The sequence below is a fragment of the Pseudorca crassidens genome, chromosome 5 (assembly GCF_039906515.1).
Source record: "Pseudorca crassidens isolate mPseCra1 chromosome 5, mPseCra1.hap1, whole genome shotgun sequence".
In the NCBI taxonomy this organism is placed as follows: domain Eukaryota; kingdom Metazoa; phylum Chordata; class Mammalia; order Artiodactyla; family Delphinidae; genus Pseudorca; species Pseudorca crassidens.
This window is the reverse complement of record NC_090300.1, coordinates 37,290,749-37,309,472: the sequence shown is the minus strand read 5'-3', so window position 1 is coordinate 37,309,472 and position 18,724 is coordinate 37,290,749. Positions and strand designations below refer to the sequence as shown.

Genomic DNA, 18,724 nt, shown 5'->3' with positions numbered 1-18,724 from the left:
TGATGAAATTATTAGTGATAAGCCAACAAGATGGAATAATACAAAAGTGTATGTCATATTTTGGTAGTAAGAAAACTAGGAAAATTGAAATAATATGAGATGACCTGGAGTAACTTCCTAAGAAGGAACACTGCTGGTGTGGCCCCTCTATTCTACCAGGATTAGGACCAAGAAGCTTGCATAGTTTATTATTTACACTTTCCATTGTTAAAAGCAAAATCCAGACAGTGCTCAAACCCAAATACCAATTTACTGAAACTGAACTGCCTAAGAAATAAATGTGTACTCCTAGTTTCAGACATCCTTCAATACTATATTTCAACTGCTACAGTGTTTTCTTACCAGCCATGTATTTGTAACAACTTCTCCCACAGTTGCCTGTACTTCACACCCCAGCAGAGGAACCACAGCATAATCAGCAACAACTCTGCTCTGAAGTGACACAATTTTTCCAGCATTTTCTCTTATGATAGTTGCAATATTAAATTCATTTTCATTACTAAAACCTAAAATAAGAAAACTCTTTTGGCTAAATAAACCTTCTTCAGTAATTGTAGAAGCATCAGGGAGGCAATGACTGACGGAAGACTGGTTTTCTTCTTGCAGAGAAATATGAGTAGAATCAATAAGGGGCTCCACATGAGCAGAATCATTAAAGGGTCCAACTTCAGACTGCGCAACTTCAACTGGAACAGAAAAAGAAATGTTTTCTAACAGGTATTTTATTTTATAAAGTTTATTTCCTAGTAAGGATATTAAGGTAACATGGAACCTGAGAACTGTGACCACACATATAAAACTAAGGCTTTATAAGTATACAATGAAGAAAGAATATGAACCATCCCATCCTCTGGGTTCCCAGGAGTGTTATCAGTATTACTATCCTAGGACAACAGCAATCATGTTACTATTCTAAGTATTACTAGTGTACTAGAAAACTCTAATTAGTTGAAAATTATGAAGCTCCAATAACTCCATGGGCCTGTTTGAGTTCCGAAACTGGTTCAGATAATTCACAACAGAATTAAAAAAATATCATTAAGGAAAAAATGGAAGCAACAGGCCTAAGTGGTCAAGCCCATCACATGGAAATAACTGAATAAATGCAATAATAAGAGAATTATGGTTATTTCCCTTTCAAAAATTTCTATAAAGTTTTATAATGAAATTGGAGCTATTTAGCTTCTATACCGATTCTTAAGAAAACAACTGATCAAGGACCCAACAGTCTCAACAATTTCATTTCAGGATAAAGTTGGCTTATAAATGGGTAGTAGAAGAAAAAAAACATAGATATTTTAAAATATAAATGTCAATAATGAAAATGCAGCTGCTGCCAGTGTCCTAGTCCTCACGGTGAGACACAGCTACCCCCTGCCTCTGCAGGAGACCTTCCAACACTAGCAGGATGTTAGACACTGGAAAAGTCCTGGTTTAAAAATAAAGGGATTAGGAGAGGGCAGACAGCAGAAGCAAGAAGAACTACAGTCCTGCAGCCTGTGGAACTAAAACCACATTCACAGAAAGACAGACAAGACAAAAAGGCAGAGGGGGCTTCCCTGGTGGCGCAGTGGTTGAGAGTCCGCCTGCCGATGCAGGGGACACGGGTCCGTTCCCCGGTCCGGGAAGATCCCACATGCCGTGGAGCAGCTGGGCCCATGAGCCATGGCCGCTGAGCCTGTGCGTCCGGAGCCTGTGCTCCGCAACGGGAGAGGCCACAACAGTGAGAGGCCCACATACCGCAAAACAAAAACAAACAAACAAACAAACACACAAAAAAGGCAGAGGGCAATGTACCAGATGAAGGAACAAGATAAAACCCCAGAAAAACAACTAAATGAAGTAGAGATAGGCAACCTTCCAGAAAAACAATTTAGAATAATGATAGTGAAGATGACCCAGGACCTTGGAAAAAGGATGGAGGCAAAGATTGAAAAGATGCAAGAAATGTTTAACAAAGACCTAGGAGAATTAAAGAACAAACAAACAGAGATGAACAATACAATAACTGAAATGAAAAATACACTGGAAGGAATCAACAGCAGAATAACTGAGGTAGAAGAATGGATAAGTGACCTGGAAGACAGAAAGGTGGAATTCAGTGCTGTGGAACAGAATAAAGAAAAAAGAATGAAAAGAAATGAAGACAGACTAAGAGACCTCTGGGACAACATTAAACGCAACATTCGCATTATAGGGGTCCCAGAAGGAGAAGAGAGAGAAAAAGGACCCGAGAAAATATTTGAAGAGATTATAGTCAAAAACTTCCCTAACATGGGAAAGGAAATAGCCACGCAAGTCCAGGAAGCACAGAGACTCCCATACAGGATAAACCCAAGGAGAAACACACCGAGACACACAGTAAGCAAATTGGCAAAAATTAAAGACAAAGAAAAATTATAGAAAGCAACAAGGGAAAAACGACAACATACAAGGGAACTCAAATAAGGTTAAAAGTTGATTTCTCAGCAGAAACTCTAAAAGCCAGAAGGGAGTGGCATGACATATTTAAAGTGATGAAAGGGAAGAACTTAAAACCAAGATTACTCTACCCGGCAAGGATCTCATTCAGATTCCATGGAGAAATCAAAAGCTTTACAGACAAGCAAAAGCAAAGAGAATTCAGCTCCACCAAACCAGCTCTACAACAAATGCTAAAGGAACTTCTCTAAGTGGGAAACACAAGAGAAAAAAGGACCTACAAAAACAAACCCAAAACAACTAAGAAAATGGTAACAGGAACATACATATAGATAATTCCCTTAAACGTGAATGGATTAAATGCTCCAAGCAAAAGACACAGGCTCGCTGAATGGATACAAAAACAAGACCCATATATATGCTGTCTACAGGAGACCCACTTGAGACCTAGGGACACATACAGACTGGAAGTGAAGGGATGGAAAATGATATTCCATGCAAATGGAAATCAAAAGAAAGCTGGAGTAGCAATACTCATATCTGATAAAATAGACTTTAAAACAAAAAATGTTACAAGAGACAAGGAAGGACACTACATAATGATCAAGGAATCAATCCAAAAAGAAGATATAACAATTATAAATATATATGCACCCAACATAGGAGCACCTCAATACGTAAGGCAACTGCTAACAGCTATAAAAGAGGAAATCGACAGTAACACAATAATAGTGGGGGGACTTCCCTAGTGGTGCAGTGGTTAAGAATCCGCCTGCCAATGCAGGGAACATGGGTTTGAGCTCTGGTCCAGGAAGATCCCACATGCCGCGGAGTAAGTAAGCCAGTGCGTCACAACTACTGAGCCTGCTATCTAGAGCCCGTGAGCCACAACTACTGAGCCCATGTGCCACAAGTACCGAAGCCTGTGCACCTAGAGCCCATGCTCTGCAACAAAAGAAGCCACTGCAATGAGAAGCCTGTGCACCGCAATGAAGAGTAGCCCGCTCCCCGCAACTAGAGAAAGCCCACACACAGCAACGAAGACCCAATGTGCCAAAAATAAATTAATTAATTAATAAAAATAATAACAGTGGGGGACTTTAACACCTCACTTACACCAATGGACTGATCATCCAAACAGAAAATTAATAAGGAAAAACAAGCTTTAAATGACACAATACACCAGATATATTTATAGGACACTCCATCCAAAACCAGCAGATTACAGTTTCTTCTCAAGTGCACACAGAAGATTCTCCATGATAGATCACATCTTGGGTCACAAACCAAGCCTCAGTAAAGTTAAGAAAACTGAAATAGTATCAAGCACCTTTTCCAACCACAACACTATGAGATTAGAAATCAATTACAGAGAAAAAAAACGTAAAAACCACAAACACATGGAGGCTAAACAATACGTTACTAAATGACCAAAAGATCACTGAAGAAATCAAAGAGGACATTAAAAAATACCTAGAGACAAATGACAATAAAAACATGACAATCCAAATCCTATGGGATGCAGCAAAAGCAGTTCTAAGAGGGAACTTTATAGCAATAGAATTGTACCTCAAAAAGAACCAAACATCTCAAATAAACAATCTAACCTTACACCTAAAACAACTAGAGAAAGAAGAACAAACAAAACCCAAAGTTAGCAGAAGGAAAGAAATCATAAAGATCAGAGCAGAAATAAATGAAACAGAAACAAACTGGACAGCTACATGTAAAAGAATGAAATTAGAACACTCCCTAACACCATACACAAAAATAAACTCAAAATGGATTCGAGACCTAAATGTAAGACCAGACATTATAAAATTCTTGGAGGAAAACATAGGAAGAACATTCTTTGACATAAATCACAGCAAGGCCTTTTTTGATCCACCTCCTAGAGTAATGGAAATAAAAACAAAAATAAACAAATGGGACCTAATGAAACTTAAGTTTTTGCACCGCAAAGGAAACTACAAACAAGATGAAAAGACAACCCTCAGAATGGGAGAAAATATTTGCAAACGAATCAATGGACAAAGGATTAATCTACAAAATATATAAACAGCTCATGCAGCTCAATATTAAAAAAAAAAAACCCAATCTAAAAATGGGCAGAAGACCTAAATAGACATTTCTCCAAAGAGGACATATAGATGGTCAAGAAGCACATGAAAAGCTGCTCAACATCACTAATTATTAGAGAAATGCAAATCAAAACTAGTGAGGTATCACACCTCACACCAGTTAGAATGGGCATCATCAGAAAATCTACAAACAACAAATGCTGGAGAGGGTGTGGAGAAAAGGGAACCCTCTTGCACTATTGGAGGGAATGTAAATTTATGCAGTCACTATGGAGAACAGTATGGAGGGTCCTTAAAAAACTAAGAATAGCATTACCATATGACCCAGCAGTCCCACTACTGGGCATACACCCAGAGAAACCATAATTCAAAAAGACGCATGCACCCCAGTGTTCATTGCAGCACTATTTATAATAGCCAGGACATGGAAACAACCTAAATGCCCATCAACAGATGAATGGATAAAGAAGATGTGGTACATATATACAATGGAATATTACTCAGCCATAAGAAGGAACAAAACTGGGTCATTTGTAGAGATGTGGATGGATCTAGAGACTGTCATATGGAGTGAAGTAAGTCAGAAACAGAAAAACAAATATCGTATATTAACACATATATGTGGAATCTAGAAAAATGGTACTGATGAACCGGTTTGCAGGGCAGAAAATGAGACACAGATACAGTGAACAAACGTATGGACACCAAGGGGGGAAAGTGGTGGGGAGGGGGTGGAGGTGGGGTGGTGCGATGAATTGGGAGATTGGGATTGACATGTATACACCAATATGTATAAAATGGATAACTAATAAGAGCCTGCTGTATGATAAAATAAATCAAATTAAATTAAAAAAAATAAAGAGATTAGGAGCAGTTGCTCTACTGACTTGCTGTATAAAAAGAAAAAGAAAATGCATACCCTAATATGCAATAAATATTATGAAATCAATGCTAAAAGTTTAAGAGGTAAAAACTTAGTATGTTCTTGAAAACTCTAGTGGTGCTGTGTTGAAGGGTAATGCCTTACAGCAGAGATAGGCAAACTACAGCCTAGGGGCCAAAGTGGGCCCATGGCCTGTGTATTATCATTTTTACATTTTTAAATGGTTGCAAAAACAAAACAAAACAAAATAGAATGTGTGACAGAGGCAGAATGTGGCTGGTAAAGCCCAAAATATTTACTGTCTGGCCTTTTACAAAAACAGTTTGCCAAGCCCTGCTTCATGGGATTCCAACAAGCCTGGAAGGTATTCAAGGATTCTTAACATTTATTTATATAGGCTCTGTGCCTAAGTGCTTTACATGCATGTAATTAATGGTCATGATACTATTAGGCTCATTCTATTGCTGTATCTATACCCTTTCTTCAAGAAGAATACCAGGCTTAAAGAGGTTATGTAACTTACCTAAAGTCATACAGTTATTAGGTGGCAGAAATGAGATATAAACCGAAGTCTGTCTGACTCCAGGGTCCATAACATTATGTTATAGTGCCATATTCTTATTTCTATCTTCATCTCCAATAGACACGACCGTTTTCACTTTTAAACTAATTACTGTTTATATATACTTTAATTCCTACTTAATACAAGTATTTAAATTGCTCTTACTGACACTCTGAAGAAGCAGTTTTGTCTAGAGCATTACTGATCAGTAGGTCAGGAGACTCTATGACCCTCAGTTTCATATTATAAGGAATAAGGGATAACAGTATATTTATAATTTATAGAGATGTATGAGGATGAATAAGCTTAGATGGAAATAAAGGTGACATGATACTATAAAACATTTTGGAAAGTAGTTTTAAAAATAGATATTTCTAATATAAAATGTAAAAACAAAATATTTTGCCATTAAAATTGTTCACAATCACATCTAGGAGGAAAAAAACAACTTTGTTTGATGTCTATATATAGGTGGTGAGATATGAAGAAGGAAGAAGCCCAGGGGAATTTTAGACTACTATAAAAACAAACTAGAAATACTAAGTTTTATAAATGATAAGTAAAACCCTGAAGTTATTAAAGACTCAGAATAAATTAACATGTTCTACAGTAGTTCTTCCCATTTATTTTAGAAATAAAACCCTTTCTCAAATAGATGTCATTCAGTAGCCCAATAGACTACCAAATAATAGTCTTTTTGACAAGACTATTATTGAAAAAGCTCTCTCAAATCAAAAGTAATTTTGTTTTAAGAGGTAACTGAAAATACTTGATTACATTCTTCTAAATTTGATGCTTGGGGATTCACTGAGATTTACTGTCACTAAATCCTTTCAAAGTCAGTAGACTACTAGCTGCTTTAGAAAGGAAGGTTTGAGAAACCAACTGCCTGCCTCCAGCAAGTACCCTTGTTGAAGGATAATGCATAAAACTACTTCCAGTCAATCTGCGGCTTCTTTATACTAGAACATCCTAAAAAATTAGGATGATCTGATATGATACACTACTAAAGCATAAGCAAGTGGTCTGACAAAAGTCAATTCTGCAGTACTCCATGAAGAGAAACAGTGTGGATAAAAAAATATGAATACTGAAAGTTCCTTTCTAGAAATATGGTAGGCTAGATATTCAAAACCTACTCACTAAAAACACCTAAAATACAGGATGAAATATTAAAGGTATCCTTATAAATACATAGCTGAGTTTGCAAGAAAGCAAGAGAAATTCTCAAGGGCTAAAAAGGAAGTAGTAGCATGAATTCAGATCATTAAGTGATTACTAAAGCTAACGATTAACATCTATTTTGGCAGTGACCTATACCCTTAGAATTTAAGGATATCACATAGAGGGATAGGAGTCAAGCCTTTGATCTCACACAAATTAGACGTGGGGCAGAGTATTCCTTACCACTCAGAAACACTAAAGGGAAATGCCTTCAGTGAAAATGTCGACCAAAACCCAATCAACCACCACCACCACCAAGTCCACCCTGCAAAAGGAGATGACAAGTACACTTTATTTTTCTGAGGCACAGAAGAACATTTATGAAAATCACTTCCTAAACACCTCATAGACCAAAGATATGATAAAATTAGAAAATATTTAGACTTGAACAATTACAAAAATGCTACATAGAAGATCTTTTGAAATATAACTGAGTTACTACTTTCAGAGAAATCTACTGACATAAACACTTAGATAAAAAGACTAAAAAAAACAAATTGTGCAACTTAAGAAATCAGAAGAAAAAAGAGAAGAAAAAAAAGAGTAAGACAATAAATTAATGAAACAAAAATCAAACTTGGTTTGTTAAAAAGACTAATGAAACTGGTATTTAAATCTCCTAGAAAATATAGCTTACCAAAACTTATTCAGGAAAAAATAGAACAATGAAATAGTTTCATATCCATTAAATAAATCCGTACTATAAAATCAGGCCAGGCCATTAGACCAGGCCGTTAGACAGATGAGTTTCATCACACATTCAAGTATAAGGGAACTCGAATCGTACATAAACTGAGATTAAAGAAAAAAAAATCGTACATAAACTGAGATTAAAGAAAAAAAAAGTAACTCACCAATCCATTTTATCAATAATAACAAAACCCAACAAGGACAACAGGAAAAGGAAAATTATAGGCCAATATCACACCGAATAGATAAAATCCTAAATAAAATATTAGTAAACTGAACACAGTAAAAAAAAAAGATGAATATATCATATCCAGAAGAATTTAAACTTGATTTAACAATGTAAAATCTACTAATGCAATTTACCACACCAAGGAGAAAAAACCATATAATTCTAATGAGCAGAGGAAAAGTACATAATACCCAGATCACAGCCCTAAAGAATAAAAACTACAAAACTTTTAGAAGAAAACATACAAGAAAAGCATCATTGCATTAGATTTGGCAATGATTTCTTAATTATGACACCAAAAACACAGGCAATGAGAAAACAATAAATTGGACTTCATCACAATTAAAACTTTTGTCCATCAAAGAACACAGGGTGAAAAGGCTACCCAAAGAATGGGTGAAAATATATGCAAATCATATATCTGATAAGGGATCAATATTCAAAATACATAAAGAACTCCTACTACTCAGGAACAAAAAAATCAACCCAATTGAATAAACATTTCTCCAAAGAAGATTTATAGATGGCTAATAAAAACATGAAATGATGCTCAGTGTCACTAATCATCAGGGAAATGCAAATCAAAACCACCAGTGAGATACCACTTCATACCCATTAGGATGATGTTTATTAAAAAAAAAGCAGAAAATACAATATGTTGGTAAGGATGTGGAGGAACTGGAACCCCTGTGCATTGCTGGTGAGAATGTAAAGTGGTACACCACTGTGGAAAACAGCAAGGTGGTTTCCCAAAAAATTAAACATAGAATTACCATATGACTTATCAATTCCACTTCTGGGACTGTATCTAAAAGAAATGAAAGCAGGGACTTGAACAGATACCTGTACAGCGACGTTCACAGCACCATTATTTACAAAAGCCAACCACAGAGAAAACTCAAGTGTCCATCAACAGAAAGGAAGAGACAATTCCAACATACAATGAACTATTATTCAACTTAAATAAGGAATGAAATTCTGACACATGCTAAAACATGGATGAAACTTGAGGACATTATGGTAAGTGAAATAAGACACAAAAGGACAGATACTGTATGAGTCCATTTATATGAGCTACCTAGAATGGTCAAATTCAGATACAGAAAATAGAATGGTGGTTGCCAGGGACTGGGCAGAGGGAGGAAGACAGAGTTACTATTTAATGGCTATAATGTTTCAGTTTGGGAAGATAAAAAAGTTCTGGCATGAACGGTAATGATGGTGGCACAAGAGTGTGAATATAGTACCACTAAATTGTACAACTAAAAATAGTTAAAATGGTAAATTTTATGTTAGGCATATTTTACCACAATTTTTAAAAACTCAATACCCAGAGAGAGGAGGAAGATGGCGGAAGAGTAAGACATGGAGTTCACCTTCCTCCCCACAGATACATCAGAAATACATCTACACGTGGAACAACTCCTACAGAACACCTACTGAACGCTGGCAGAAGACCTCAGACCTCCCAAAATGCAGGAAAGTCCCCACGTACCTGGGTAGGGCAAAAAAAAAAAAGAATAAACACAGACAAAAGAATAGGGACGGGACCTGCACCAGTGGGAGGGAGCCGTGAAGGAGGAAAGGTTTCCACACACTAGAAGCCCCTTCGCGGGCGGAGACTGCGGGTGGCGGGGTGGGGGGAGCTTCAGAGCCGCGGAGGCGAGAGCAGCCACAGGGGTCCGGAGGGCAAAGCGGAGAGATTACCGCACAGAGAATCGGTGCCGACCAGCGCTCATCACCCCGAGAGGCTTGTCTGCTCACCCGCTGGGGCAGGCGGGGCTGGGAGCTGAGGCTCGGGCTTCGGTCGGAGCGCAGGGAGAGGACTGGAGGCGTGCACACAGCCTGACGGGGTTCGTGCACCACGGCTAGCCGGGAGGGAGTCTGGGAAAAAGTCTGGACCTGCCAAAGAGGCAAGAGACTTCTTCTTCCCTCTTTGTTTCCTGGTGCGGGAGGAGAGGGGATTAAGAGCACTGCTTAAGGAGCTCCAGAGATCGGCACGAGCAGCGGCTAACAGTGCGGACCCCAGAGATGGGCATGAGACGCTAAGGCTGCTGCTGCCACCACCAAGAAGCCTGTGTGCGAGAACAGGTCACTCTCCACACCTCTCTTCCAGGGAGCCTGTGCAGGCCGCCACTGCCAGGGTCCTGGGACCCAGGGACAACTTCCCCGGGGGAATGCACGGCGCGCCTCAGGCTGGTGCAACATCACACCGGCCACTGCTGCCACAGGCGCACCACGCACTCCGTGCCCCTCCCTCCCCCCGGCCTGAGTGAGCCAGAGCCCCCGAATCAGCAGCTCCTTTAACCCCGTCCTGTCTGAGCGAAGAACAGATGCCCTCCGGCGACCTACACGCAGAGGCAGGGCCAAATCCAAACCTGAACCCCAGGAGCTGTGCAAACAAAGAAGAGAAAGGGAAATCTCTCCCAGCAGCCTCAGGAGCAGTGGATAAAATCTCCACAATCAACATGATGTACTCTGCATCTGTGGAACACCTGAAGAGACAACGAATCATCTCAAATTGAGGAGGTGGACTTTGAGAGCAAGATATATTATTTTTTCCCCTTTTCCGCTTTTTGTGAGTATGTGTACACTTCTGTGTGAGATTTTGTCTGTATAGCTTTGCTTTCACCATTTGTCCTAGGGTTCTATCCAACCGTTTTTTTTTTTTACTTAAAAAAAATTTTTTTTTCTTAATAATTTTTTTATTTTATTATACCTTATTTTATTTTATTTTCCTCTATCCTTTCCTTCCTCCCTCCCTCCCTCCCTTTCTTTCTTTCTACTTTTTCTCCCTTTTATTCTGAGCAGTGTCGATGAAAGACTCTTGGTGCTGAAGCCAGCAGTCAGTGATATGACTCTGAGGTGGGAGAGCCAACTTCAGGACACTGGTCCACAAGAGACCTCCCAGCTCCACGTAATATCAAATGGCGAAAATCTCCCAGAGATCTCCATCTCAACACCAACACCCAGCTTCACTCAACGACCAGCAAGCTACAGTGCTGGACAACCTATGCCAAACAACTAGCAAGACAGGAACACAACCCCATCCATTAGCAGAGAGGCTGCCTAAAATCATAAGTCCACAGACACCCCAAAACACACCACCAGACGTGGACCTGCCCACCAGAAAAAAAAGATCCAGCCCCATTCACCAGAACACAGGCATGAGTCCCCTCCACCAGGAAGCCTACACAACCCACTGAACCAACTTTAGCCACAGGGGACAGACACCAAAAACAACAGAAACTACGAACCTGCAGCCTGCAAAAAGGAGACCCCAAACACAGTAAGATAAGCAAAATGAAAAGACAGAAAAACACACAGCAGATGAAGGAGCAAGATAGAAACCCACCAGACCTAACAAATGAAGAGGAAATAGGCAGTCTACCTGAAAAAGAATTCAGAATAATGGTAGTAAAGATGATCCAAAATCTTGGAAATAGAATAGACAAAATGCAAGAAACATTTAACAAGGACCTAGAAGAAATAAAGATGAAACAAGCAACAATGAACAACACAATAAATGAAATTAAAAATACTCTAGAAGGGATCAATAGCAGAATAACTGAGGCAGAAGAACAGAAAGGGACCTGGAAGACAGAATACTGGAAATAACTACTGTAGAGCAGAATAAAGAAAAAAGAATGAAAAGGACTGAGGACAATCTCAGAGACCTCTGGGACAACATTAAACGCACCAACATTCGAATTATAGGGGTCCCAGAAGAAGAAGAGAAAATGAAAGGGACTAAAAAAAATATTTGAAGACATTATAGTTGAGAACTTCCCTAATATGAGAAAGGAAATAGTTAATCAAGTCCGCCAAGCACAGAGAGTCCCATACAGGATAAATCCAAGGAGAAACACGTTAAGACACATATTAATCAAACTGTCAAAAGTTAAATACAAAGAAAACATATTAAAAGCAGCAAAGGAAAAACAACAAATAGCACACAAGGGAATCCCCATAAGGTTAACAGCTGATCTTTCAGCAGAAACTCTGCAAGCCAGAAGGGACTGGCAGGATATATTTAAAGTGATGAAGGAGAAAAACCTGCAACCAAGATTACTCTACCCAGCAAGGATCTCATTCAGATTTGATGGAGAACTTAAAGCCTTTGCAGACAAGCAAAAGCTGAGAGAGTTCAGCACCACCAAACCAGCTCTACAACAAATGCTAAAGGATCTTCTCTAGGCAAGAAACAGAAGAGAAGGAAAAGACCTATAATAACAAACCCCAAACAATTAGGAAAATGGGAATAGGAACATACGTATCGATAATTACCTTAAATGTAAATGGATTAAATGCTCCCACCAAAAGACACAGACTGGCTGAATGGATACAAAAACAAGACCCAGACATATGCTGTCTACAAGAGACCCACTTCAGACCTAGAGACACATACAGACTGCAAGTGAGGGGATGGAAAAACATATTCCATGCAAATGGAAATCAAAAGAAAGCTGGAGTAGCAATTCTCATATCAGCCAAAATAGACTTTAAAATAAGGACTATTAGAAGAGACAAAGGACACTACACAATGATCAAGGGATCGATCCAAGAAGAAGATATAACAATTTTAAGTATCTATGCACCTAACATAGGAGCACCTCAATACATAAGGCAAATACTAACAGCCGTAGAAGGGGAAGTCGACAGTAACACATTCATAGTAGGGGACTTTAACACCCCACTTTCACCAATGGACAGATGATCCAAAATGAAAATAAATAAGGAAACACAGGTTTAAAGGATACATTAAACAAGATGGACTTAATTGATATTTATAGGACATTCCATCCAAAATCAACAGAATACACTTTTTTCTCAAGTGCTCATGGAACATTCTCCAGGACAGATCATATATTGGGTCACAAATCAAGCCTTGGTAAATTTAAGAAAATTGAAATTGTATCAAGTTTCTTCTCCGACCACAATGCTATGAGACTAGATATCAATTACAGGAAAAGATCTGTAAAAAATACAAACACATGGAGGCTAAACAATACACTACTTAATAATGAAGTGATCAATGAAGAAATCAAAGAGGAAACCAAAAAATACCTAGAAACAAATGACAATGGAGACACGACGACCCACAACCTATGCGATGCAACAAAAGCAGTTCTAAGAGGGAGGTTTATAGCAATACAATCCTACCTTAAGAAACAGGAAACATCTCGAATAAACAACCTAACCTTGCACCTAAAGCAATTAGAGAAAGAAGAACAAAAAAACCCCAAAGTTAGCAGAAGGAAAGAAATCATAAAGATCAGATCAGAAATAAATGAAAAAGAAATGAAGGAAACGATAGCAAAGATCAATAAAACTGAAAGTTGGTACTTTGAGAAGATAAACAAAATTAATAAACCATTAGCCAGACCCATCAAGAAAAAAAGGGAGAAGACTCAAATCAATAGAATTAGAAATGAAAAAGGAGAAGTAACAACTGACACTGCAGAAATACAAAAGATCACGAGAGATTACTACACGCAACTCTATGCCAATAAAATGGACAAACTGGAAGAAATGGACAAATTCTTAGAAATGCTCAACGTGCCAAGACTGAATCAGGAAGAAATGGAAAATATGAACAGACCAATCACAAGCACTGAAATTGAAACTGTGATTAAAAATCTTCCAACAAACAAAAGCCCAGGACCAGATGGCTTCACAGGCGAATTCTATCAAACATTTAGAGAAGAGCTAACACCTATCTTTCTCAAGCTCTTCCAAAATACAGCAGAGGGAGGAACACTCCCAAACTCATTGTACAAGGCCACCATCACCCTGATACCAAAACCAGGCAAGGATGTCACAAAGAAAGAAAACTACAGGCCAATATCACTGATGAACATAGATGCAAAAATCCTCAATAAAATACTAGCAAACAGAATCCAACAGCACATTAAAAGGATCATACACCATGGATCAAGTGGCATTTATTCCAGGAATGCAAGGATTCTTCAATATATGCAAATCAATCAATGTGATACACCATATTAACAAACTGAAGGAGAAAAACCATATGGTCATCTCAACAGATGCAGAGAAAGCTTTTGACAAAATTCAACACCCATTTATGATAAAAACCCTGCAGAAAGTAGGCATAGAGGGAACTTTCCTCAACATAATAAAGGCCATATATGACAAACCCACAGCCAACATCATCCTCAATGGTGAAAAACTGAAAGCATTTCCACTAAGATCAGGAACAAGACAAGGTTGCCCACTCTCACCACTCTTATTCAACATAGTTTTGGAAGTTTTAGCCACAGCAATCAGAGATGAAAAAGAAATAAAAGGAATCAAAATCAGAAAAGAAGTAAAGCTGTCACTGTTTGCAGAGGACATAGAGAATCCTAAAGATGCTACCAGAAAACTACTAGAGCTAATCAATGAATTTGGTAAAGTAGCAGGATACAACATTAATGCACAGAAATCTCTTGCATTCCTATACACTAATGATGAAAAATCTGAAAGTGAAATCAAGAAAATACTCCCATTTACCATTGCACAAAAAGAATAAAATATCTAGGAATAAACCTACCTAAGGAGACAGAAGACCTGTATGCAGAAAATTATAAGACACTGATGAAAGAAATTAAAGATGATACAAACAGATGGAGAGATATACCATGTTCTTGGGTTGGAAGAATCAACATTGTGAAAATGACTGTACTACCCAAAGCAATCTACAGATTCAATGCAATCCTTAGCAAACTACCACTGGCATTTTTCACAGAAGTAGAACAAAAAATTTCACAATATGTATGGAAACACAGAAGACCCCGAATAGCAAAGCAATCTTGAGAACGAAAAACGGAGCTGGAGGAATCAGGCTCCCTGACTTCAGACTATACTACAAAGCTACAGTATCAAGAGAGTATGGTACTGGCACAAAAACAGAAATATAGATCAACGGAACAGGATAGAAAGACCCAGAGATAAACCCACGCACATATGGCCACCTTATCTTTGATAAAGGAGGCAGGAATGTACAGTGGAGAAAGGACAGCTCAGGAAGTGGTGCGAGGAAAACTGGACAGGTACATGTAAAAGTATGAGATTAGATCACTCCCTAACACCATACACAAAAATAAGCTCAAAATGGATTAAAGACCTAAATGTAAGGCCAGAAACTATCAGACTGTTAGAGAAAAACAGGCAAAACACTCTTATGTCATAAATCACAGCAAGATCCTTTTTGACCCACCTCCTAGAGAAATGGAAATAAAAACAAAAATAAACAAATGGGACCTAATGAAACTTCAAAGCTTTTGCACAGCAAAGGAAACCATAAACAAGACCAAAAGACAACCCTCAGAATGGGAGAAAATATTTGCAAATGAAGAAACTGACAGAGGATTAATCTCCAAAATTTACAAGCAGCTCATGCAGCTCAATAACAAAAAAACAAACAACCCAATCCAAAAATGGGCAGAAGACCTAAACAGACATTTCTCCAAAGAAGATATATAGACTGCGAACAAACACATGAAAGAATGCTCAACATCACTAATCATTAGAGAAATGCAAATCAAAACTACAATGAGGTACACCTCACACCAGTCAGAATGGCCATCATCAAAAAATCTACAAACAATAAATGCTGGAGACAGTGTGGAGAAAAGGGAACACTCTTGCACTGCTGGTGGGAATGTGAATTGGTACAGCCAGTATGGAGAACAATATGGAGGTTCCTTAAAAAACTACAAATAGAACTACCATATGACCCAGCAATCCCACTATTGGGCATATACCCTGAGAAAACCATAATTCAAAAAGAGGCATGTACCAAAATTTTCATTTCAGCTGTATTGCCCGGAGATGGAAACAACGTAAGTGCCCATCATCGGATAAATGGATAAAGAAGATGTGGCACATATATACAATGGAATATTACTCAGCCATAAAAAGAAACGAAATTGAGCTATGTGTAATGAGGTGGATAGACCTAGAGTCTGTCGTAGAGAGTGAAGTAAGTCAGAAAGAGAAAGACAAATACCGTATGCTAACACATATATATGGAATTTAAGACAAAAAAATGTCATGAAGAACGTAGGGGTAAGACAGGAATAAAGACACAGACCTACTAGAGAAGGGACTTGAGGATATGGGGAGGGGGAAGGGTGAGCTGTGACAAAGCGAGAGAGAGGCATGGACATATGTACACTACCAAACGTAAGGTGGATAGCTAGTGGGAAGCAGCCGCATAGCACAGGGAGATCAGCTCGGTGCTTTGTGACCGCCTAGAGGGGTGAGATAGGGAGGGTGGGAGGGAGGGAGATGCAAACGGGAAGAGATATGGGAATATATGTATATATATAACTGATTCACTTTGTTATAAAGCAGAAACTAACACACCATTGTAAAGCAATTATACCCCAATAAAGATGCTAAAAAAAAAAAAAAGCATGTACCAAAATGTTCATTACAGCTCTATTTACAATAGCCAGGAGATGGAAAGAACCTAAGTGTCCATCATTGGATGAATGCATAAAGAAGATGTGGCACATATATACAATGGAATATTACTCAGCCATAAAGAGAAATGAAATTGAGCTATTTGTAATGAGGTGAATGGACCTAGAGTCTGTCATACAGAGTGAAGTAAATCAGGAGGAGAAAAACAAATACTGTATGCTAACACATATATATGGAATTTAAGAAAAAAATGTCATGAAGAACGTAGGGGTTAAGACAGGAAGAAAGACACAGACCTACTAGAGAAGGGACTTGAGGATATGGGGAGGGGGAAGGGTAAGCTGTGACAAAGTGAGAGAGTGGCATGGACATATATACACTACCAAACATAAGGTAGATAGCTAGTGGGAAGCAGCCGCATAGCACAGGGAGATCAGCTTGGTGCTTTGTGACCACCTAGAGGGGTGGGATTGGGAGGGAGGGAGACGCAAGAAGGAAGAGATATGGGAACATCTGTATATGTATAACTGATTCACTCTGTTATAAAGCAGAAACTAACACACCATTGTAAAGCAATTTTACTCTGATAAAGGTGTTAAAATTTTTATTATGAAGTATTTAATACATCTAAAAACATATAAAGAATAATGAGTAACCATATACTACTAATCTAGCTATTAGAAAAAATAAAATATTTTACTTGGCCAAAATTCTCCTGTGAATCCCTTCCCATTTTCTTTGTGGTTTACAACATATATATAACTGTAAGTAATATATACACTACTTCATTTTGCGTGTATTTTGACTTACATAAGTGATACATGGTATGTACTCTTTTGCTATCCTAACCTCAGCATGAGAGATATTCATGTCATCCAAGTAACTGGTTATGAATGTACCACACTGGTATATGAACATACCACAATTTATTTTTCCACCTAAGGATATTTTTATTGTGTTTTTTTTTTTGGTTTTGCTTTGTTGTTTTGCCAATACAGTACAAACCGTACTGCTGAGATTGTTCTTATGCACGTCTCTGTGCACATGAGCAAGAATTTTTCTAGGGTTGGCTTGGCTGATTCCTGGGATATGTACATATTCCACTTTCTTACATAATGCATATTGCTTTCTGAAGTGTTTGTTCTAGTTTACCACTTTATACTAGAACAATAGTAAGGATTCCTATTGCACATCCTTTCAACATTTAGAATTTCCCATAAGGCTTGAAATTCTTATTAATTTGATGGATGTAAAGTGGGATCTCATTGTGGTTTTAAACTTATAACTGACTGCTAATAAGGTAGAGCATCTTTTTGAGTGTTATTTGACGAATACTTTAAAGTAGTTGGATTTTTCAATCTTATTTTGTGGTCTGTGGTTTTCTATTTTATACAAGTTTTCCTATCTGAGGGTCATAAAGTTACTTTTATGTATATGTTTTAGAGGTCTTAAAGTTTTGCCTTCCCACATTACGTCTTCAATCCACATGGAGTTGATTTTTGTATTTGATAAGAAGTGTTCAGATTATCCATGTGGATAATCACTTGTTTTCAAACTTTTTATTGAACAGGTCATCCTTTTTCTACTAATTTGCACTGCTGCCCCTGTCATTTATTAAGGGTCTGTTAAATGGGGATCTGTGTTTAAGCTTTTTATTCTGTTCCATTGAGATACTGCAGTGATAAACCATCTTATTATAATAACTTTGTGTAAAATGTTTTGATATCTGAAATAAAAGGACTCTCCAATTTTCTTTACAAAAGTGTCTTACCCTTTTTTGGACCTTTGCTTCTAATTTTTTAAATTAGTCAGTTTGCATAAATCAGTATGGGAATTTGGTTGGGATTCTATTAAATTTATAATTTGGAGCAGAATTGACAACTTTACAATGAAAAATTCTTCCTTTCCATGAATATAGAATATCAGCATACAGTTTTATCTTTTTTTAATGTTTTTCAATAAAGTATAACTACACTCATAAGATCCTGCACATGCTGTGTTATAAGTATTCCTAATTTTTTGTTTTCTATTTATATTATGTTCATTTGTTCTTTTTGATATTTTAATTTTTATGTCTTAAAATTACATTTTTGAACTGTTTGCTGGTATATAAGAATGAAATATTTTTAATATCAGATATCATATTAAAAGTTTTCTATAGAACATTCTGTGTATTGAGTTGTTTTTTTTTTGTTTTTTTTAAC

At 37.7% G+C, this 18,724-nt stretch overlaps 1 protein-coding gene across 3 annotated transcripts in view; it reads right to left on the bottom strand.

The window, feature by feature from the left end:
- TOPBP1 (DNA topoisomerase II binding protein 1) overlaps positions 1-18,724 on the bottom strand; it is a 75,575-nt gene that overhangs the window by 39,004 nt on the left and 17,847 nt on the right. For all 3 annotated transcript variants that reach the window (XM_067737777.1, XM_067737775.1, XM_067737776.1), the window contains exon 11: positions 343-686. In XM_067737777.1, coding sequence (XP_067593878.1) covers positions 343-686 — 344 coding nt within the window. The remainder of the gene's footprint in view (positions 1-342; positions 687-18,724) is intronic.